General features: G+C 29.8%; 1 protein-coding gene across 4 annotated transcripts in view; it reads right to left on the bottom strand.

The window, feature by feature from the left end:
• Positions 1 to 24,621, bottom strand: part of LOC103572005 (solute carrier family 35 member F5) — a 66,223-nt gene that overhangs the window by 1,812 nt on the left and 39,790 nt on the right. For 3 of the 4 annotated variants that reach the window (XM_053741720.1, XM_053741763.1, XM_053741748.1), the window contains exons 5-7: positions 18,587 to 18,903; positions 18,267 to 18,512; positions 17,780 to 18,011 (exon numbers count right to left, since the gene is read on the bottom strand). In XM_053741720.1, the coding sequence (XP_053597695.1) occupies positions 17,795 to 18,011; positions 18,267 to 18,512; positions 18,587 to 18,903 (780 nt within the window). In that variant the 3' untranslated portion in view covers positions 17,780 to 17,794. Of the gene's footprint in view, positions 1 to 17,779; positions 18,012 to 18,266; positions 18,513 to 18,586; positions 18,904 to 24,621 lie in introns of those variants that run through there. The other variant, XM_008550386.3, reaches the window with a different exon arrangement.

Raw genomic sequence — 24,621 nt, 5'->3', positions numbered from 1 at the left:
TCAAAGGTATAAGGTCAAAGGTATAAGATCAAATGGTTAATAGTTATAAGGTCTAAGGTTATAAGGTATTAGGTCTAATAGTTATAAGGTATAAGGTTTAAGGTCAAAAGTTATAAATTTATAAGGTTTTAGTTGAAAGGTTGGGAATTAATAAAGTGAATATTATTGTAATAATTAAATCTAAGTTATTTATAAAATTATCCTTCCTCTTCCTTCTCTTACAATTAAATTTTACACCGATCCTGAGCAGTAAGAACCGGTTCTGGAAGACCGTTTAATCCTTCCAGTGGCGCCCTTAAAAAAGTAATTTAAGGACGACCAGAGTAACAGCATATCCCTGTTATACGCTTGAATATCAATAAGCCTCCAATAATGATCTAACTATACTATCGATAACAATCAGCGGCAGTAACGTAATTTTACGGTGGCGTTGCAGCAATTTCGCAGTAGATTTACTGTAAGTAATAATACATTCACCGTAAGTTACGGTAGACCTACCGTAATATTAGATCCGCCAGGGAATGTAATAATGCACGGACAAAAATGTTGGCTCGAAACCTACCAATTTTTATTATGCTGTCGACCGAATTTGAAACAAGAATGGAAGCATCCAAAAAATTATTATGCTCATACGAAAAATCATTATGCTGTATCATAATACTTACTACGCGCGAGACACTTATCGATAAGATTTAATAACAATTATTTCCATCCAATTATTTCCATTTATTATAGTTGTGATGCGGCATAATAATTTTTCATAAGAGCATAACAATTTTTTGTATGCTTTCCTTCCTGTTTCAAGTTTGGTCGACAGCATAATAAAAATTGGTAAGTTTTGAGCCAACATTTTTCTACGTGTAGTAATTGAATATGAAATAACCTGAAGAGAAGAATACCGTAAATTTGCAATAATCTGCACTTTTACGGTGAAATACCGCAATATTACCGCACTTTTGCTGAAAATTCCTGTAATGCTTGCGAGTACCGTAAATGACGGCATTTCCGTAATTTACGGTAGTTCACCGTAATTCGGATTCGCCAGGGTGATTAACAAATAAAGAAATATTGATAGAACGATACGAAAATTCAACGCCTGGTAAAATTATTTTATTTAGTTATCGAAAAGAACTTTATGACTAAATTGTAGGGTAAAAGTGTCACCATTAGGCATGGGAAGAGTAAGACATACGAAAAGAGATCCTAGTAGCAGTGATATTTTGCGAGCTGCTTTAGCAGAGTACACCGTTAGAAGTTTTTGTAAAATTACAAATATTTTACAAAACAAAATAAGCGTAAAATTACAAATCAGAGTGTTGTCAATATAATATACAATACAATACGAGTAATCTACCAAAACGTGTTAGGAAACCTACCAAGATGAGTTGGTGTTTTACTATCTTTATGTAGTAATCCTACATGTATTGTGATTTTACCAAACCGTTGATCAATTCCCAATATAAAGTTTTTAAAATTTACAAACATTGTTTGTAATTTGATTTACTACAATTTTTTGTAAATTTACAAAAAAAAAATTGTAACTGAAATTACAATAATGTCATTAAAAGTTTGTAAATATTTTTTTTCAGTATTTTTACAACTCTGACTTGTAAATTATGTAAGCCATTGTAATTTCGCCAAAAATTTTTATTTTTCTCACTCGTTTTGTAATTTAAATTAAGCCCATCCCGATGCAGTCCTATGTGTGGGAGCATACACACATACACCCACATGCACAATATTACATGTATAACAATATTTCAACTTATTTATAACTTTATATAGCAAAAATTTATATCTATTTTTATAAATTTCCCTTATGATAAATTTACTTTAATTTATTTATATAAACTTTTATGTCTATCCTCATAATTTTTATTTATTTAAATTCTATTAATTTAATTTTTTGGTTTATATAAAGTTTTATATTTATTTGCATGAATTTTATTTATATAAATTTTATTAATTTCCTTATTTATTTATATAAATTTTTATATCTATTCTCATAATTTTTTTACTTATCTAAATATTATTAGTTTATTTGTTTAATTAATAATTACTATTTATTCAGATAATTCTTTTATTAGTTTTCTTCATGTAAAAATTATTTCTTTCAATTTCCTTTAAGTAAAATTTATTTTTCACATTATTTATGTGAATGTTTTGTGTTAAAAGTTTTTTGTTTAAATTTATTTCATTTAAAATTATTCATTCGAATATTCTGGACAACGTCTCATTAAAATCATTTTTTTCCTTGGATATCTATTTTACGTTTACGTGATGGGCACCGAAATATTATTATCTACAAAAGTGCACTTACAAATGTAAAGCTTATAAGATTATATACTTTGTTTATTTTATTTATTTAAAAATGAGTCATTGTTAAACTTTCAATTTTTCTTTTAAAATATTTTAAGTACACTTTTGTTGATAAATATTTTTTGTTAATTCTTAAAAAATTGTTTCCAGATGGCTTTTGGGCCTTCATTCTATTGTGACCCGAGGGGTCATTAAAAATTCATTTGGTTATTTGTTTTAGAATTTTTTACGAGCGTCAGAATAAAACTGATTTACTAATTCTAAAACTTTTTTACAATTAAATTATTTCTTATCGCTCTAGAATTATTAAAGAAAAATAAAATTTGGTCGCCACGTAATTTTAATAAGAAAATAAAATTAATATAAAAAGTTCAGCATCTGAGCTGGACGTAACATTGATGAAATATGTTGAAATAAAAATTCTGTCAGAAGATCGGCTCTTAAATTTGTATTAGAGGTAGCCCATCGCATTTTTCGATTTCCGATTTAAATAACATAGGAAAATTTTTTTTACAGTTTAAAATTTTATCACTCACCAGGGAATTAGTGTATCGGAAAAATCAATAAATACTTGTGTTGAAAATTGAACGCTCTACAAAAAAGGTCTCTTATAATTTTTCGAAAGTTATTCGAGGTCAAAGTTGGATTCATAGTAAATTTTAGGATTATTTGACTTTCGGTGAAACTATCAGACTTATCTCAAAATGTGATAGTCTTTTATGTAAATTCTTTCCCTTCCTACATTTTATTTTTCGCAAAGTAATACAGTTCACTTGAACCAAGAAAATTAATCTTGATACAAGAAATTTTTTTTTACGATTCAGAAAATTAAAATTTTCTTGCATCTACTGAATACACTAGTCCCAAAAATTAAGGGATCAAAAAAAAATTCGAAACTTTTGCGTGATTTTCAACATGCTGTAACTCGGTGAAAAATGGTCGTAGAAAAAAAAAAAGTAAATTGTAGCCTCAAGTTTCTAGTTTTCAGATCTGGCCCTCAAATTTTTTTATCATGCTCGGTTCCGGAATAATCTTAAGCAAACCGACGAAAAAAAAATTTTCAAAATTTTTGCTCGTCTTTCAACAAGTCTATGGGCTTCAATAAATTTTTTTGGATAATCTGATCTTATGACGAGTTGGCGTCGAGTTATCATTGATCAAAGCAAAAAAGTCCATTTTGGCTTTGATAATCAATAACTCCGGACGTATTGGTCGTACAGAGAATGGAAGTAGGATTTTGGAAACTGGAAAACATTCTCTATAAGACAAAATTAGTCGCTTTTAATCAAAAAAATTTTTTTGAAGCGGTAATGTTTATTAAAAAACAGGTCAAAATTCGAATATTTAAGGATATTCGGAAATCTTGCTATAACTTTGGATATAACGGATGAACAGAGGATATCGTCGTTTCTTTTTCAACCTCAAAGTGTCCTGAAAAAACCCTGAAAGTTTCAAAGCGCTGCGATTTTTCTTTCTTAGTGTCCCGAAGCTTTCCTTTTTAGGTACTTGTTCCTCACAATAATTATTCTTATTTTTATTAATACCTTTCCTTGAATTATTTCCTCTATTTAATTAATTATAATTTCATTAATTAACTTAATTTTCCCTATTTAATTTTTATCGGCGACTTTGACCGCGGACCTTTTTATAATTTTTCCCTGAGACAATTTCTTATTAATTTTATTTATTTTATTAATTTTTCTTACTTATAATTAATTAATTTTCGACTAGCGACTATGACTAGATTGGACAGTTTCCGGTGCGTGAGTTATCCGATCCACCTGGAAACTTCTAGAATATTTCTGGCTACCTGCCTGGAAATATTTGACTATATAATCGCTCCGGCTACCTGCCTGGAGTTAATTAATTACTTAATTTTATATAATTACGTCCGAGCCCAATTTATGAATTTTTTATTTACGAAATTATTTATTTAATTTGCGAATAATTGTTTCCGAATGCTAAGACGCAACGCTACCAGACGTATACTATGTATTTAATAAAATTCTCCGGCTTACCGCCTGGAATAAATTTTATAAATACCTTTACAACAATTGACTGGTTGTCTTTTTCTCTTCTACTTAGTCTAAGTGGGGTTGACGGTCGAGCAAGTGAAATTTCCACTTCCAGACGACTAGTCGCTACCTATCCGGAATACCCTGGGTGGTAATGTCACATGACTGACAGTATACATAATAGATTTTATTTTGGACTTAATTGAACGCGGTAAATTCGAATTTACCCCGTTACAACCCAATTGAGCATGTATGGGACATGCTTGGGCATCGATTGCGACGAGACTATCCACATCTGCATACTTTGCAACAGTTGACTCAAGCGTTATTACGATGTTGGCAAGGGATTACGCAGCGACAAATTCGGCGGTGCATCAACATGCGGGAGCGCTTACAAACGGTAATACGAAACAGAGGTGGCAATATGCGGTACTAAATTGTGAACCAGAAATTTAGAGGCCTTTCACCAGACGCCGACAAAGACACAAAACAGACGTAGAGACATAGACATTGACAAACGGAGACACAAACGCACGCGCAGACACACACATATATATATATACACACACAGACGGACACACACACGGACACGCGCGCGTGTGTAAGAAGCGTAACTCCGACTGAGCAACCTCCACGTGGTACGCTTTGGGTAACGCTAATGCCGGCGGTAAAAAAAAATTGAGGAATTTTTTTGACAATGATAAATCATTGCGAATACAACGAAAAAAAAAATTTTTTTTTTTTCAATTTTTTTCGATAATCAATCTTATTGATCAAAAAAATCAAAATTACTGGTGGAAAAAACATTTTGAAATCGAAAAAATGACCAAAAACCGAGAAACTACCAATTGTGGAGATTTTTGGCAAAATCGATAAATTTAAAGCTTCGGGACACTAAGAAAGAAAAATCGCAGCGCTTTGAAACTTTCAGGGTTTTTTCAGGACACTTTGAGGTTGAAAAAGAAACGACGATATCCTCTGTTCATCCGTTATATCCAAAGTTATAGCAAGATTTCCGAATATCCTTAAATATTCGAATTTTGACCTGTTTTTTAATAAACATTACCGCTTCAAAAAAATTTTTTTGATTAAAAGCGACTAATTTTGTCTTATAGAGAATGTTTTCCAGTTTCCAAAATCCTACTTCCATTCTCTGTACGACCAATACGTCCGGAGTTATTGATTATCAAAGCCAAAATGGACTTTTTTGCTTTGATCAATGATAACTCGACGCCAACTCGTCATAAGATCAGATTATCCAAAAAAATTTATTGAAGCCCATAGACTTGTTGAAAGACGAGCAAAAATTTTGAAAATTTTTTTTTCGTCGGTTTGCTTAAGATTATTCCGGAACCGAGCATGATAAAAAAATTTGAGGGCCAGATCTGAAAACTAGAAACTTGAGGCTACAATTTACTTTTTTTTTTTCTACGACCATTTTTCACCGAGTTACAGCATGTTGAAAATCACCCAAAAATTTCGAATTTTTTTTCTATCCCTTAATTTTTGGGACTAGTGTAAATATCTTGAATCAAAAATTTTTTTTCAAAACATATTTTTATGCTTAAACAAAAAAATTTTTACTTGTTTTAAGTTTTTTTTTTCTGAATAAATTTTTTCTAAAGAAAGATATGTTAGTTTTTTGAAGCAACCCGGGTAAAAAAAAATTATATATAATTCAATATAATCATTTATAATTCTATATAATTATATATGATTTATATAGAATTATATATGATTCATATAGAATTATATATAATTATACAGAATTATATATAATTATATATAACGCTGAGAAAAATCACAGATGATTATATATAGTTATATACAATTATATATAATTGCATATAATTATAAAAAAAATTTATATATAGAAAAAAAAATAACTTGGGAGTGAAGATATATGTGTAAATATGGGTGTTTCAAAAAAAAAAAAAAAAAAAAATTTTTTGTCTTTTGTGGTATCCAAAAATTGAAAGTATAAATAAAAATAATAATTTTAGTACCAATTTGGGCTCTTAATAACGATATTAAGGTTTGCCTCAATCCATTTTTCTATTCTCCGTTTAAATAACACGGGAAAAAAAATATTTTTTTTTTTTTAATTTCCTAGCTCACAAACCAATCAACGGATTTTTATGCACAATTTATGTTTTCGTAGGAAATTGAACGCTCTACAAAAAAAGTCTCTTATCATTTTTTGATAAATCCTACTGTTCAAAATTTATTTAAGCTTCAAGTCAAATTTACAATAAATTTTGAGCTTTTTTTACTGTTCCGGCGAATGTATCAGTCTTATCGAAAAGTATCGTAGGAACTGTTTTGTATATAATTTACGATGAATATGCTGTAATTTTTGTAAACTTGGCTAAATTTGTTTGTTTGGTAAATTTACAATACAGCATACTGAAATTACAAATCATTTTCAATACAAATTGTTGAATAAAATTAGAACATTTTTATTGTAATATTGCTAAACAAATTTTCGATAGATGTTTAGTAAACTTAATACAAATATTTTATAATTTTCCTGAATAGAGTTGGAATAAGTCGCATAGTAAATTTACAAAACTGAACGGTATTATTACTAAATTCTTATGCCTTAAAACTTCCTACATATTTGTTGTAAATTTACTATAGATGTAGTTTACCTTAGGTGTAGTTTAAAAAAAAAAATACAATAAAATTATTTATAGGTATCTTCTATTTTTTTTCTCACTTTTTTAAAAAAATCCAAATTTTTTCGAGGATTACCAGTTTTAGTTAATTTCTTCGTCTCAATTTTTCAAACTCTGAAGCCGTCGAGAAATTCTCAAAAATTTCCAAAGTGATGTTTTGTAAAATAAGCCTAACTGGGCAAAAATTTTTTTTTTCAATTGATAAATAAAAATAGAAGGAAAAGTCCGCCCACCCTGGGATTAACGGGAAAAATTGCAGAATTGATTGAAGTATTTTTTTGATAAATTAAAAAAAAAAAAATAAAAAATGGCGAACTTTAAGAAACTGGCGGTTTTCTTTTTTTCAAAAAAGCCAAAAATTTCATAGAGTTTATCTTAAAATTTTTTTCTATTTTTTTCTAAAAGGTACATTCGAAGACAAAAATTAAAAAAAAGCGTCCTAATTTGTCAATTTTTGAAGAAGTTATAGCTATTTAAAAAAATAAAAGCCTTATTCTTGAAAAACTCATAACTTTTTTTGGGTTGGTTAAAAAAATTTGAAAATTTCCTGAAAAAAGATTTTAATGGTATAGAAAAGGAAAAAAAATTTTCAGCCAAATTGAAAGGGGTCGGGGTCAAAAGTGGTCGATTTGGCGTGGAGTGCCCCATATATATTAAGGTGGCCTAAAAAAACCGACTATTTTTTTTTTGCGAGTCTCTTATAAAAATTTCTTAGCTTACGATGTTTAAGAAGCGTCTCCAAAAATCAGCTAGATAAATAATTTTCAAGAGGTCCCTCACGAATTTCGAAAATATCAAAAATGATTAAAATTCGGATTTTTTACTTCAAAATTTTTTCTTTCTCGTGGCAGCAATAGTTTATATTTGTAAAATCATGTCTGTGCTGAAAATTTCAGTCCAAAATTTAAATATTTAAACGGCGCTCAATAATTTCGGATATTAACTGATAATATTTGACTAATACTTTGAATCAGTTTTTGTATTCTTTTATAACTCATTTATTGTCATTTCAGTAAAATATCACTTTAGCATAACCAAAATTATACATGACAGTCTTAAACAATAAAACTTTGTAAGTTTTGAATAAGCGAAAAAACCTAAAAATTGAATTAAAAGGTAAAAAAGTATGTAAATAACTTATTATTTCTATTTCTCGGGTTATATTTTCATTCATTGTGATGCAAATTGATGGTGAAAAAATCGAGAAGATTTATTATCAATATTCAAGGGTCGCTCGAAAACGTTCAAAAGACAGCACTCGCAGAATGGAGTAGCGGAGCGAGTGAATCGCACTTTGTTAGATATGGCTAGGTGTTTGCTATTGCAATCCAATATGGCAGCTTCCTTCTGGTCAGAAGCCATTGCTACTGCCTGCCATATCCGAAATAGATGCCCTACCAGCAGTTTAGCTGATCAAATTTCATTCGAAAAATGGTTTGAACGAGAAGTGAGGTTAGAACACCTTAGAGTGTTTGGGTCAAAAGTACATGTATTAGACAAAAATCCTAGCAAAGATAAATTCGCGCCAAAAGCAATTGAAGGTGTCTTCGTGGCATATCCTCGAGCGAACAAGGGATTTAGCGTTTGGATTCCAAAAACCCGACAAATAATCGTGGCCCGAGATGTAAAGCTCCTAGAAGAATCTGGGAAGGCGGCATGTGATGATACGTGCATTTTTGATGAAATTATTGATGTGCCTGATCCGAAAACGGAGCTCGGTGGTCGTTCGATGCTCAAAGTTTCGCCCCTTTCACTCAATACGAACAACATTGGAGAGCAGTCTATAGTGACACCGAAGATGCAGGGGTCGATTGATGAGTCAATACCAGTATTTAAGAGAGGTCGTGGTAGGCCAACATTGCTTCGCACCAGATGAAGAGGGCGCCCCGTCAAGCTTTTTAACTCGGCACGCTCATCAGCGGATGATGAGGATCCAGCCGGTAACATAGCTGAACCAGAAGATGAGGTTTTTGCTAATGTAGCCGAAGTAAGCATCACGGACGCCTTAAAGAGTGATGCATGTGAAGAGTGGAGAAATGCTATTGAAGGTGAGGTTATCACCAGACGTTTGCTCCAGTAGCACGATTAAAGACGTTAAGACTGTTATTAGCTCTCGCCGTCAAATTTGAAATGTCGGTTTGGCAATTCGACGTGGTAACAGCCTACCTAAATGGGACGTTAAGTGAGGAAGTGGTCATGACGGTCCCTAAAATGTTTTGGGAGATGCTGAACGAGATTGTGTCCAAGGAGAGCAGGAACTCAGATATAGGGGTCAAAGCGATGAAGATGATAAGTGATTTACGTGACGATGGCAATGCGTGTATACTAAAAAAGGCTCTATATGTATTGAAACAAGTGGGTCGCCAATGGTACGAGAAACTTAGCCAAAAACTTTCGAGTTTTAGTTTGAAGCCCATGAAAAATGAGCCATGTTTGTTCGTCAGTGAAATAAGTGGGCATCCTGTTTATGTGCTTGTATATGTAGACGATTTTCTTGTGGCGTCACAAAATCATGATTCTGTGGGCGTGTTGAAACGACGGCTGATGGGAGAATTCGAAATAAAGGATCTTGGTGTTGCAAAATATTGCCTGGGTCTTGAGATTAGCCAGAACGAGGACCAAATTGTACTTGGACAGACAGGATATATAAAGGGATTATTGACACAATATGGAATGAGTAAATGTAACCCGATAGCAACACCCTCAAAGATAAAGTCACATCCTGTTGACATGAACGACAGTGAAAAATGTGAAAACTATCCATATCCAGAATTAATAGGGACACTCATGTATTTATCAGTGGCATCGCGTCCAGATATTGCGAATACTGTGTCCAGACTAGCTCAGTTTGTTGAAGAACCACGTAAATATCACTGGATAGCCGTTAAAAAAGTGTTAAGATATCTTGCTGGCACTTCAGATTTCGGATTTCGGTATACGAAATCCAATGAACCACTGGTCGGGTTCACTGATGCTGATTGGGGTATTTACATTACATGTACATTCGATATCACTTTATTCGAGATGCAGTGAGAAATGAGCTATTTCACTCGAAGCACATTTCTACAGGAGAGATGGTTGCTGATGTATTGACCAAGCCGTTGAGCCGTGTGAGTCATAAGAAATGTTTGCATGGTTTTGGATTTCATACTTACTAATTGTGTGCATATTGAGAGGGCGTGTTAGATATAAAATACAATACGCACATCTATGGTGTCATGACTCGAGTGGTGGGGCAAAATGATTCGTCCAAGGGAGAAATATGTGACACTTTGATTTATAATTAGTTCTAATCGATGATGCTCATCAATAAGCATCGAGTTTACTTTTGTAGTTATAATAGCAAATAAATACGTCTTATTGTATATTAATCATCGTTTTGTTTTATTCACATTGCCTCATACCAACACATTTTTGATTTTTTCCAAATTCGTGAGCGACCTCTTGAAGATTTTTGGAGAGGCTTCTTAAAACATCGTAAACCAGCAAATTTTCATAAGAAACTCGGAAAAAATGGTATTTGTTTGGAATCACCACATTTATCAAAGTTCCAAGTGCCCATACCTAAAATACCTATAATTAATTTTTTTCCACGTGTTCAGCTACGAGGTGGATTAAATTTTCTGTATGTGTTTTTGTCTTCATCACTAGATATCTATCCAAACCTTGCAATTGAATTGTACAAAATTTATAAAAATAATATAAAATCTTGCTAATTGTCGAAAATAAATATCTTCTAATACATATAAGTAATTTTATCTAATACCGTAAGATAGACGATGGCGATAGGAAAGGTCTAACTAAGAGTTAAAATTTTTTAAACTATTGTAATAGTGGAAAATCGGCATATTTTGTGTTATTTCAATATATTTTACGGTGTACAACAGCTTACCTAACATTTAGTTGCAAGTAGTTTGGACGGTATCCGCCTTTCTTTGCTAGTATAGTGTCTGGCTGAAGCCCATAACACTGTGTCAGGCCGGCGCGTACTAGTAAGAGATGTAGTCTAAGGCAAGAGTGCGTTAACATATCCTTACTGACGAGTCCGTTAACGTACTTAGGACAAAACTACACACATTACGACAAACTGGCATATATCTTAAGATTTGGTGATTGATTTAAGAGTCAGTACATAGAATAATAAGAAAATTATGTCATTTGGTGCAGTATAGCACGGAACTATAAAAATTTCAAAACAATTTGAAATCAATCATAATACAACATGAGCAAGAAGATTCTGGACCATAGACGCTTTTTGTACTTATAATTTAATGAATATATACATTCAATCCGCCGGAAAATAATGGCGATGGAAATTGGTTACAAAGTGATATGGCTAAAATTGAATTTTTACTGTTGAAACATGGGTGAACCCCTCTTCTAAACAAATACCAAATTTTTTTTTTTTTAATAAAATTCAAAAATTTACATTTTTGCAAAAACAAAAAACACAGTTCTAAAAATTTCAGAATCTTTTAAAATAAGTACAAGGTACTATACAAAAAAAAATTGAATGTCGATCATCATTTTTGACGAATTTCAAAATTTCAAAATTCGATAAATTTCAAAATTTTTTTTATGGCTTATTTTTTTCTCGTGGCCTTAAGCATCTCTTTCAAAACAAGCTTTGGATCATTATTATAACCATCTTAGTTGTTGAGATATTTAAAGAATAAAGTAGAAAAACGGGAAAAAACGCGAAATTTTGTATTTTGCATAACTTTTGAAGCAAAATTTTCAAATTTCGTTCATTTGGCGGAATTGCGTTATATGGTAATAGAAAACTTCTGGCCGAAATTCGTCCAAATCGAAAGGGGTCGATTCCAACTCTCCGTCGCTTCGACATGGAATGACCCACCCGAGAAAAAATTTTTATATATAATCATATAAAATTATATATAATTATATATAACTGTATATAATTATATATAACTATATATAATTATTAGGGTGGGCCAAAAAAAGAACTAATTTTTTTTTCTTTAGTTACCGTGAAAATATTGTTAGAGATGACGAAAAAAAAATTCTCGTAAAGTTTGAGCTCTTAATATTAATATTAAGAAGTGGCTCTTCGGGTTTTTTAAATTCCCATTTAAATAACATGGAAAAAAATAATACTTTAGTTTGGAATTTTTTACCTCGGCAATGGCTCATTGTACGAATAAGCCCAGCATACATTTTTGTAAGGAATTTAACGCTCTACAAAAAAGCTCTCTTATTATTTTTCGATAAATCCATCTGTTCAAAAGTTATTCGAGCTCGAAGTCAAGTTAAAGTAAATTTCGAGATCTTTTTACTTTTTCGGTGAAACTATTGGACTTATCATAAAATGTCATAGAATCTTTTTTTTAGACTATTTTATTTCCTACAAATTATCTCTGATAAATTTTCTTTAAATTTCGTTATTTTTCTTGGTTATTTACATTTTAATGCCAAGCTCCTAAAACAGTAGTTTTCTGATCGATTTCGAGAACTCGGCATTAAAATGGAAATAACTAGAAAACAATGCAGAGTTTGAAAAAAATTTTTCAATGATAATTTGTAGAAAATAAAATTGTCTACAAAAAAGATTCTATGACATTTTACGATAAGTCCGATAGTTTCGCCAAAAAAGTAAAAAGATCTCGAAATTTACTCTAACTTGACTTCGAGCTCGAATAACTTTTGAACAGATAGATTTATCGAAAAATGATGAGAGAGCTTTTTTGTAGAGCGTTAAATTCCCTACGAAAATGTATGCTAGGCTTATTCGTACGATGAGCCATTGCCGAGGTAAAAAATTCCAAACTAAAAAATTATTTTTTTCCATGTTATTTAAATGGAAATTAAAAAAAACCCGATGAGCCACCTCTTAATATTTATATTAAGAGCTCAAACTTTACGATTTTTTTTTTCATCATCTTTAACAATATTTTCACGATAATTAAAGAAAAAAAAATTAGTTCTTTTTTTTGGCCCACCCTAATAATTATATTTGGCCATTTTTCATATATGATTATATATAATCAAGTTATACATAATTAAAAAATATTTTGGAAAAAAAAAAAAAATTAAATACCAAATTTTTGATTTGGTTATTACCGCGCGAACGCATTACAAATTCAGAAACAAGAATTGATAGCAGTAAATGATAAAAAAATCCTGGAACATCTGCTGGGTTCGAACACGGCTCCTTTTGGTTGGTAGCCCCGAACGTTGATCACTGGTCCACATCACGAGAGTTCAAGTCATGTGCTTAATTGATGTATTTAGAGTGAAATGCCGGTAAAGACCGAGTTCATAAGTTTTCGTGATGGATTTTTACACAATTTAAAAAAACTCCATGAACTTATATGAAATTTTATTTTTGTCGGCCTCGATGATAATTATATAAAATTTTATTAAGTTTCTTCAAATTTTTTGATTTTCTGTTGTGATGTGAAATTTAAAAAAACTTATATAAAATTTTGGAAAACATTGAATAATTTCACAAAATTATATGAAATTCAACCGATTGAAAAACTGGGTACTTCCAATTTTTAAATACCATGAAAAAAAAAAATATTTTTTTTTTAAACACCCTAATGATAGTATACAATTATATATGGATATATATATATATATATATATATATATATATATATAATTATATATGATTCTATATAAAAAAAATTTCTCGGAATAGTATTATATACAATCATATATAATATATATGGAGCTACATATGACTTTCTCCGTTTAAATATTGTATTATGTATGATCATATATAATCATATATAATTATATATAATTATATATGATCATATATAGTTATATATAATTATGTATGATTATATATAAACATTTTTTCTCGGGCATGTACATATACATTTTTTCTCGGGCATGTACATATATATATATATATATATATATATATATATATATATATATATATATATATATGAATAATTCAAAAAAATCAACTATTTTTTTTCTTTTCAAAAGTTATACGGAAAATATAGTTCAACACGACGAAAAAAAAAAAATACTGTTAAAGTTTGAACTCTTAATTTTAGTTGACACAAGTCCACTACCCGGGAAAAAAAAATTCATATCCGGCTATGTATAATTAGATGTGACCATATAAGATCATACATGAATCATATATGATTCGTATATGTTCATGTAAGAGTCATACATGTTGATATATGACCATTTATAAAGGCAAAGAAATTTCTTCTAATTTATACCCTAATCATATAAGATCATATATGGTCATGTATGATCATATATGATACAACATAAAGTATTTTTACTCGATGTTCAGTCCACATAAGATCATAAATGATTCTATACGGGCATATATGAGCATATATACTTACGCAAAAAATTAAATGAACAGAAAAATTTTATTAATTTTTTTGTGATTTTTGAAAGGCTGTATTTTGTGAAAAATAATCGTATCGAGATTTTAAAAAAAGCATTTTATAGCTTGGTATCCCTAGTTTCGATGCATTTTTATCAAAATTTTTTAAGAGCTCAGGCTATTGCACAAACATGAGATATACCGCAAGACAAAAAATTTCAAAATGCAAGGAAATGGCAAAAGTAAAAAAATTTCCAAAAGATTTCAAAAAATAATTTTCGAACACAATAAAAAAAGTTTTAATTTTTTTTCAAAACTTTTTTGAAATTTCCTTGCATTTGCTGAATAACCAACGCAAAAATTTGGTGAAGTCGAAAAAAAATGATTTTTGCATTTTGATTATGATTACACAATTAAAAGAACAAAACTTGTTCTTTTAATTGTTTAGCAAAAATTTGATCGATCATTCCCAAAAAATGGTTCGATAGAATAATTTGAAAATTGACAGGGGTATTAGAGGTACATTAAGCTAAAAAAGTTCCTGGCAACATTAGTCTTTTCATTAATATTTACAGAGTAATGGTTGATGTCCTTTTTATGAAAGTCCTTTTTTTGTACTTACTTCTAATGGATGTTAAAAATGAAAAAAATTTTTTTTTTTAGAAAAATGATGAATGGGTCTTGTAGATAATTTATTCAAGTTTTTAACGCCGCCCTTTAATTTACTGTGCAATAATTGGTACCTGAAATATCGATGATCAAAGCCAAAAGGATCATTTTTTGTTTAGAGGCTGATATATCTGCGACAAATCGTCCTACGAGGTTAAAAAAAAAGCCAAATTGAAGCTGAATAAATTTGCTAAACGACCTATGCATTGGTTTAGTTGAAAGAATTTTTCCACGGTCCGTGGGCTCTTCGGAAAAAATAAAATTTAGAAATTTGTTGTCTCGCGGGATTTCTCATGTTTGCGCAATAGCCGGAGCTCCAAAAAAATTTTTAATAAAAATGCACCGAAAATAGAGATTTCAAGCTATAAGATGCTTTTTTTTTAAATCTCGATACGATTATTTTTCACAAAGTTACAGCCTTCAAAATATCACTAAATAATTTATAAATTTTTTTGTTCCGTTAATTTTTTGCGTTAGTGTATGAACATATATGAAGATACATTAAAAGTTTTTAACCCATATACAGACCATATAAGATGATAAATGATCATGTATGAATATATATAAACAGATATGAAAAAATATTAAAAAAATTTTAACCGGTATACAATCCATACAAGATTATATATGGTCATGCATGATCATATATGAAGGACCATAAAAATTTTTAAATGATGTTCAACTCGTAGAAGATCAGATATAGTCAGGAATGAACATATATGATAATACATGAAATTTCTTACAAGTTGTTTAACTTTTATGAAATCAGATATATTCAAGTATAAAGAGACATGAAAATTCTCTACGCGATGTTTAACACATATAAAATCAGATACACAGAAAAAACAGTTAACTTGAATCAAGGAAAATATTCTTGATTCAAGAAATTTTTTTTGATCGATTCGGAAAATAAAAATTTACTTGCCCGAAGTAAACAATTATCTTCAAATTTTTATCTTGAATCAAAATTTTTTTTCTCACGTCAACATATTTTTACGCTTAAATCAAAAAATTTTCACTTGTTTCAAGAGTTTATATTTCTTAAAGTAAGAGATATTTTTTGGAGCAAGATACATTATTTTTTTGTAGCAATATTGCATTTTTTTGGTTAAAGAAAATAAAATTTCTCAGAACAAGTACTTATTCTTTTCACGCAAGTATTTTTGTATTCTCTGACCAAGACAACAAAAGTTGCTTAAGCCAAGAGAAAAAATTTCTTGAGAGAAAAGATCGATGTGGAGAGGGGGAAAATCACCGGTGCTAGGCAGTAGCAGCGGGAGTAGTTCGGTGCTCGCCACTAGATTGCGCTTACCATTTGTAGTGTGTCCCTGGTACGAAAGATATTCTAGAATTGTTAAATTCCAAATTTCAGTACGATTTAATTTGAGCACTTTGTCATTTGACCGAGCTACAAGTACCTCTTTGAATTGTACTATAGTATATCCTATAATACATCATGACTTAAATATTTAATATTAAAGTTTACTCAAAAGATTTTTTACGAAATAAAAATACAAAAAATTACGTTTCAGATAAAAAAAAAAAAAAAACAAAAAGAATCAACACGTCAATCTTTTGTAGAGAGAATAAAATTTTTGATTGAGAAAAATTTAAGTCTGTATTAAAGAAGCAAACTTTAAGAGCAAGAAATTTTTTTTTCTTGGCCCAAGCAACTTTTATTTTCTCTTAAGTAATTTATTTTTCGGAGCAAGAGAATTTTTTTCTTGCGCCAAGAGATTTTTTCTTGGCTTAAGGGTTTCTTTTTTTTTAATCAAAAGACGTTTATTTTTTGGAGCAAGAAATTTTTTTTCCTTGGGGCAAGGAAAAATATCTTGGTTCAAGTAAACTTTTTTTCGTTCAAAACTTTGATTTTTTGGAGTGAGAAATTTTCTTTCTTGGGGCAAAAAAAAGTTTCTTGGCCGAAGTTAAACTTTTTTTCGATCAAAAAGTTGATTTTTTGGCCAGAGATGACTTATTTTCTTTAGCCAAGAATTTCTTTTCTTAAACCAAGAAATTTTCAATTTCGCTTCAAAAATAACTTTTTTTGGAGCAAGAGAATTTACTGTCTTGAACCAAAAAAAAGTTTTTGAATCAAGTATTTTATTTTTATTGAATCAAGACAGAAAATTCGGAAGACAAAAATTTTCTTGAACCAAGTTAACTGTTTTTTCTGTGTAGGATTAGGTATGAACATATATGATAAAACTTAAGTTTGAATTTTAAGTTTAGCTTTTAAGTTAAACTAAAGTTTAAATTTTATTTTTTCAATTTGTTGAAGATAAAAAAACTTCTGATTCCACATTAGAAAACAAGCTACTCAAATACCATGTAAAATATCAATATAAACGTAATGATTGTTGAGATTTCAAAGATCAATATATAAGCCTATTAGATAGACCCAACTATTAAATCTATGGTTTGACAGAGTGGTACAAGCTTCAACTGATACGCAGAAGGATCCAGGTTCGAATCCCAGAAAAATACCGAATACTTTTTAGTCGATAGAAAAATTAATAATGAGTGAACAATAACTATAAATAAATAAATTTCAATTAATGTTAATGAACGATGAAATTAAAACATTATTTTTTTAGTTTAAACAATTTTTGTCAAACCTATATGTATATCATATATGATCATATCTTATCATAAATTTGTGGTGGGATGAACCATCATTTTTGTGATATTTAAATAATTTAATTTTACTTTCATTCATTCTTTCTTTTATATAATTAACCTATTTTATTAATAAAATGTCAAACCAAAAATTCTACTGTTTGAGCTTAGCGCTATGTAAAAATGATCGCTGTAGAGATTCTTGATAAGAGAGATGTTCTCAAGTAGAGATGGAACGATGTGAAAATAATCTTCTGTAGATTTGTAGCGATGTAAAAATTTATTTGTAGAGTCGATTCGTGTAGGGAAAAATTTTGCGAGATTTTGTAATGCAGAGAAATTCTCTGTGGGGATGCACCACAACTCTCTGGCGCAGTCTGGCGCAAGTTTCTGAAAAAATAATCTGGAGCAATAATTTTTCGATTCTTGCGCGAGAAATCTATTTAAAGAGTCTTGTACAAAATTTCAGTCAATATTGTTTATCATATTTTCACAACATTGTAAACAATTCTTGTGCAAGCATCGATCAATATTGCTACTAGGGGAGGAGTCTAATATCGAAAATTGTGTGAGGTACTTTATGGATGATCCCTTTATATCATGGAACTAATAATTAAGACATCAGTAATTCTATATTTTTCTCACCTTATAGTTTTACTTTTTCTGAAAATCAAAGAATGAAAGTATTTCAATAAGTTCAATACTGGGTCCCAATTTTCATAATACGAAAGTAAGAATATGGATGAAAATGCAAATATCATCGGTATCAAACCCACGTAAAAATTGTGAGGGTACTGAATTTTCTTTAACAGTACATCGGCTATCATCGACATTGGTATTAATAAACTTCCTGATAAAATTCCGATAAGTGAAGATGTTAAGAAACAGCTCCTGAATTACATGAAAAAGTTAGATTTCTGTAAGTATGTAAAATTAATATTTCTAATAAAAATATTCATACGTACCACAGCCATAAAACTTCACTCAATACTGTACTAATAATTCCATTTATAACTATGAATGTCCATTGTCGACTGTTCGGCCATTCAAATTCTTCCCAATGCCCATAATGAAGAATAAAAAATATTGGCCATAATAAAGTAAGATTGAAAAGGCCTACAAATCCAAAAAACATTGGTATATCCATTCGATCTTCGTGATCAACTTTGTTTTTAAAAAATATCACGTAAACAGTTTGAAAAAATGCATTGAGTATACTTAAAATCATAACTTTAGGTTCTTCTTTTGTATCCATGTTTATATTAGATCGACTCATTAAAACCTTGAACAAATAAAACTTACGATCAAACCCATAACAAAATCTATCTTAAAAAAGTTGGTGTTATGTCACCGCTCATAGTCGTCATAGCAACGGTTGCTATGGAGACTGTTACCATAGTAATGGTTGCTATAGTGAATATTTCCACAGCAAGGGATGCTATGGAGACTGCTGTCATTGCAACGGTTGCTATGGGGATTGTTGGTCATGTTAGCAGTTAATGAGGATAATAGGCATCCATGATGAATATTTTCAATAACGACTTTCATAAGGGAAGTGTGGAAAGTAGTTAACAAAATATTTCAAGAGGTAAGAAATAATGGGAGCGCGTCAGCGCGCAAAAGCCTTCTAGAATATTTGAGTATAAAACAGATCTATATTATTTAACTAAATTTCTAAATTTAACTTAAATTTGTTGTAACAACCGATATCTTTAGACTCAATCATTAACCACAGAATGAATATTTTTCAGCATTGAATTTAATAATGGCACCTAAATAACCTTATATTCGGAAATTTTTTGTTAGAAAAATGAATTAACGTTATCACGACAAATAAATAATTTGGTCAAAATACTGAGAATTTACTGTAACCTTATGGTCTAGTCGCAGTTTATGAATTGAACTTTCTTAGTTAAAAAATAGTACATTTTGGTGATTATTAGATTAGCGTGAATCAATAGATACATTGTGAATGTATCTTTTTTCCATCGTAGATTTACTATAAGTTCGTACAGTCAGTAACAAGTAGATTCCAACTTTTATTCGTTGCTAAAATGGTATAATTTCACAATGAATTGATTAGAGATTTTTGTTTTTCTTTTCGTAGTGAACGCGCGGTATTTTCAATGGAGGTGTCAGAAAATTTTTACATTTTTCTTTTTTACGTTTATTCGGATTTCTTGTTTTTTTTTTTCTTTACCTTATAATTTCTGAGTAATTAAAGTAAAAATGGAAGAACATCCGAAAAAAAGTGAATTTTTTCATTTTGATGATGATTACACAATTTAAAGGACAAAACTTGTTCCTTTTATTGGTTTGTTAAACTTTGAGCAATCGGCCCAGACAAACGGTTTAATGGATCGATTTGAACATTTTCAGAGCTTTTGGAGGTATATTAGGCTGTAAAATCACCTAGCAACATTAAGCTTTCCATCAATATTCTACAGTACCGGTTGATTGACTAAAAAAACCATAAAAAGTCAATTTTTTAAATCGAGAATGAGGCTTGTGGAAAATTTATTCGTTTCTAAAGTTGCCCTCAAAATGACTGTGCAACCATTAGCTGCTGAGATATCGATAGTCGAAGATAAAAGGATTCTTTTTAATTTGAAGGCTGATATCTCAGCAGCAAATCGTCCTACAAAGAAAAAAAAAGCAAATTGCAGCTGAATAAATTTCCTAAACGGGTCATGAATTGGTTTTTTCGAAGAAAATTTTCCCGGCCCCGTAGGTCCTAAAAACAAAACCAAAAAATTTAGAAAATTTTGTCTCGAGCTATTTCTTATGATTCCGCAAAAAAGGTGGCTCAAAAAACTATTTTGCTGAAAGATCTTTAAGTTAGAAATTTCAAACTTCAATTTGCTTTATTTATTTTTTCGATGCGACAATTTTTCAAGAAAATACAGCCTTCCAGTCACTAAAAAATTGATAAAATTTTCTTGTTCCTTTAATTGTTTGGATAAGTGTAATCCTACCAAAAACAGATTCTCTGTATAAAGTCGCGCCAAGTACACGTTTAAAATTTTTTAAAAGAAAAAAAAAATTATTTTTTACGAAAAAAAAAATCAAATCGAAAAAATACGAAGTACCTAGTATGATGCAAAATCAAAACAAACATTTTCATAAAATTAAAAAAAAAAATTGTATAACAAAATTTCAATGTACTTGGTGTGCTTACAAAAGAGTAAAAAAAAACATATTTGATTTTATTAGAAATTAATTTTGCTTGAGTACATGTAGTAACGCACACCAAGTACATTGAAATTTTGTTATACAATTTTTTTTTTTTAATTTTATGAAAATGTTTGTTATGATTTTGCATCATACTAGGTACTTGGTATTTTTTCGATTTGATTTTTTTTTTTGTAAAAAATAATTTTTTTTTTACTTTTAAAAAATTTTAAACGTGTACTTGGCGCGACTTTATACAGAGAATCTGTTTTTGGTAGGATTTATTTTTTTTGTAGTGTTATTATATTTTTCAGTTTTTAGCATTATTTGACGCATAATTCATTGTTTGTCAATAATATAGTATTAATTAGAGATCTATACATATTTTCAACGCAATTATTAAATAAAAATGATAATTTAATTGATCTGTAGATAGTACTAAATTATATATATATATATATATATATATATATATATATATACTGTAGATCCCCTATTAGAGGAGTAATTTTTAAATATAGACATTGCGGGTAGCTAGATAGAACATAAGAAAGTTAATCACGGATTATATTTTGAAAATTTTTTAAATTATCTGATGCATAATTAATTGTTAGTCAATAATAATTACTTAGTTAGAGATAATTATACGTATTTTTGACGCAATTACTACGTAAACATACTTCAACCGATCTACATTTATATCTGTACATACATATATATGTATAGCACTAAGTTGCCCGATTTTGGTACTGTTTAGCGGATATAACGTTATATACAGAACAAAATTCAAAATTTTGACGTTATTATTGACTACCAGTTGTTACCAACATTCTTAGAAAGTTGATGATAATCGACTGCCGCAACCTGACGCCAACTTTCTGAGAAAATTGAAGTCAACTTTCTGTCAACCCTGTCAACTAAGGGAATGCCAGCTGTTGGCACACATTTTCTCAGAGAATAGGCGACTAATTGCTGTCAACTTATGGAAATGCCAACAATCTTTGCGGCCAACTTGATAACAAGTTGCTGCAGTTGGTTGCCACTAGCTCGCTTCCAACTTGATTATCAGAAATCGCTTATGGCTGAAGTTGTATATCTCAGCTCCACTTACTTAACTCCTCATTATAAACCAACTCAATGTAAACCGATCTGATTTATTCTGATTGCAATCGTTTTTAGGTCGTTTGTCGATCAATGTTGGTCTATCAAAGTTGTTTGTAAGTTAATTGCTTGATTATGAAAAAGTAAATAAAAATTAGCCTTTAATTTTTTCCATTTGACCCCTCTACTTCGATATTTTATTAATTTTTTCATTTAAATCACTAGGAAATCGTTTGTCGATAATTGCCGGTTAAAGCAAAGAAAACAGTAATTTATTTATAATAAAAATGTAATTAAGAAACTAGATTTGCCATTAGTAGTCTTCAATAAAAATATTTTTTTTTGTATAACGATAATAAATCTTCCGATTAAAAATAATTATATGTTTCCATTCGTTAAAAACCCGATTTTCAAATTTTGCTAATAAGGTATTGACAGGTAGCGCCACAATGTTAGATGTACGAAATAACCCTAAAAGCCACCTTAGCTTGAAATTGATAGTAATTTGATATTTAAAATTATCGAAGTTTGCTGTCCGAATTGGCCGACAATTTGATATCAAAACTTGGAAAAAAAATTAGCGGTTGATTTTTCCTTAATTTAGAGGTCACTTTTTGATTACTAGAAAAAAACACTAATAAAAGTTCCCATGAAATTTTCGTCAAATGTCTGATAACTTCGGGCTTTTCCGTTTTTGACGGTATTTTGTATACGACTTTTAAAATAAATTTGGATTCGAATTCGGGTAGTAAGTTTACGTCAAGTTGTATCGCAAGTTTTATGCAAATTCTCGTCAATAACGAAAGAGCCCGAAATTGACGGACATTTGATGAAAATTTCGAGGAAACTTTCGCAACTTAAATTTTGCTAACTAAACTGTACAATTAGGGAATATCCTTACAATTAGCATTGATTTTTTATAATATTACTCGATTAATATTATTGTACGAATAATTATTATTGTACGGCTAAGTAAGTAGAGCTGATTTTGGTACGTCCTAGCGAATATAAGTGCAATATCAAGAAGTTTAAATATTTTAAATAGACACCCTAATACCACAGTTTGTTTAGCAAAAGTTTCCTGGGAAATTTCATCAAATGTCCGTCAACTTTGGACAATTCTGTTTTCGAGGACAATTTATATACAACTTCCTATACAATTTGACGTAAATTTACTACCCGAACTAAAATGCAAATTCATTTCGAAAGCTTACTAGAAAAATTTTTCGTCAATTTCCAGGTAAATTTTTACTCCAATTTATTGTTAGTTTCACTTGAAAAATTGTAAACTATTTTTTTATATTCAAGTTGTAGACATTTTTAAGTATAAATTTGATTACTTTCTTAAATGGTAAGAATGGACATTACCGACTTTTATGTGCAGCAAAAAGTGTTACCTCGAAATTGAGCAAAAATTAACCGTAAATTTTTCTTTTTAACTTTTGCTGTTAAATTGGCGACAAATTCGTGCAGCAAATTTTCAGTAATTTCAATGTCAAATTACTGTCAATTTCAATCTAAAGTAGCTATTCGGAGTTCTTCAATTTAATTTTATTTAAGCTAATTGGTAAAAAATTGACATTAGTTTGATTGAAATAGTTGTCAAGTTTTTTCTTCTACTTATGACAATTCGCATGCAACTCACAACAATTTCAAGTAAAACTAAAGTAAGATGTATAGTTTTTTCTGTAGTATTTATGCAAAATCGGTGAAAATTGATTGAAATTATAATAATGAACACTGACATCAAATAAAGAAAATTCATCTTAAATATCAAAACGGATTTATTTATGATTATGAAACGTATTTATTTATGCTCATAAAAAATTTCTGTATGAAACTATAGTAAAAAATACAGACCGAAGCACCGCTGGTGGCGCAATAATGAATCATTGCTATAAAAAAATTTCAATGTTTTACTCAATCGTGGCTTTTCTTATAACTTTTTATTCTCTGGCAGTGCCCCTAACGCATAAAAAAAAATTTATAAAAGTGTCTAAATTGGGGGTGCTATAGTATATGCTGGCCTAATTTCATTATTTAAATTAGTTCTCATAATTAAAATGAATAAAGTTTTATAATTTGAAGATGAACAATCAATTATCTTTCCAATAGAGAAGGAATTTTCTGAAAGTATTATTCTAAAAAAGTTTTTAAAAATGAGAGCTAAAAACCACTATGTTTACGGTATAGATCGATAGATACACGGTAGGCTCGCGCTATGACACTTCACACATATACATGTGATTGAACGTGTACTAGGCGCGAGATACTACCGTGTCTCCTGATCTAATAATAAAATAATATTATTTAAGATATTGCACGCCTTATAACGCGAAGCGTTTGAGGTAGTGCTCTACTCTCAACACGTCAAGATTGAGCGATTTTCTAGCCTTAAAATGACTCTATTACGCTCATATTTCATCGATAGGATAATATGAGTTCACGTATATCAAGAAAAGACGAGAAAACTTTTTTTATGTTTTTTCAAAACCATTTGTTTTGCTAATTTGAAAAAAAAAAAAAAAACAGTTTAAAAAAATTTTACTCGGACGTTCGGATGTCTGTATGCATAGATTATTATGTAGATTTTTCTAAAATCTAGCAATTGTATTTGTCCTGTTGGTCAATTTTTCAAGGAATTTGGTCATAATCTATCATAATTGGTTGAGTAAGGTTCGAAAATACCACTCGTTAAAAAATTTATATATACATATATATATTTGGG

Source organism: Microplitis demolitor, chromosome 1 (assembly GCF_026212275.2).
Source record: "Microplitis demolitor isolate Queensland-Clemson2020A chromosome 1, iyMicDemo2.1a, whole genome shotgun sequence".
Taxonomy (NCBI): domain Eukaryota; kingdom Metazoa; phylum Arthropoda; class Insecta; order Hymenoptera; family Braconidae; genus Microplitis; species Microplitis demolitor.
The sequence above is the reverse complement of the archived record's forward strand: the minus strand, read 5'-3'. Positions and strand labels throughout refer to the sequence as shown.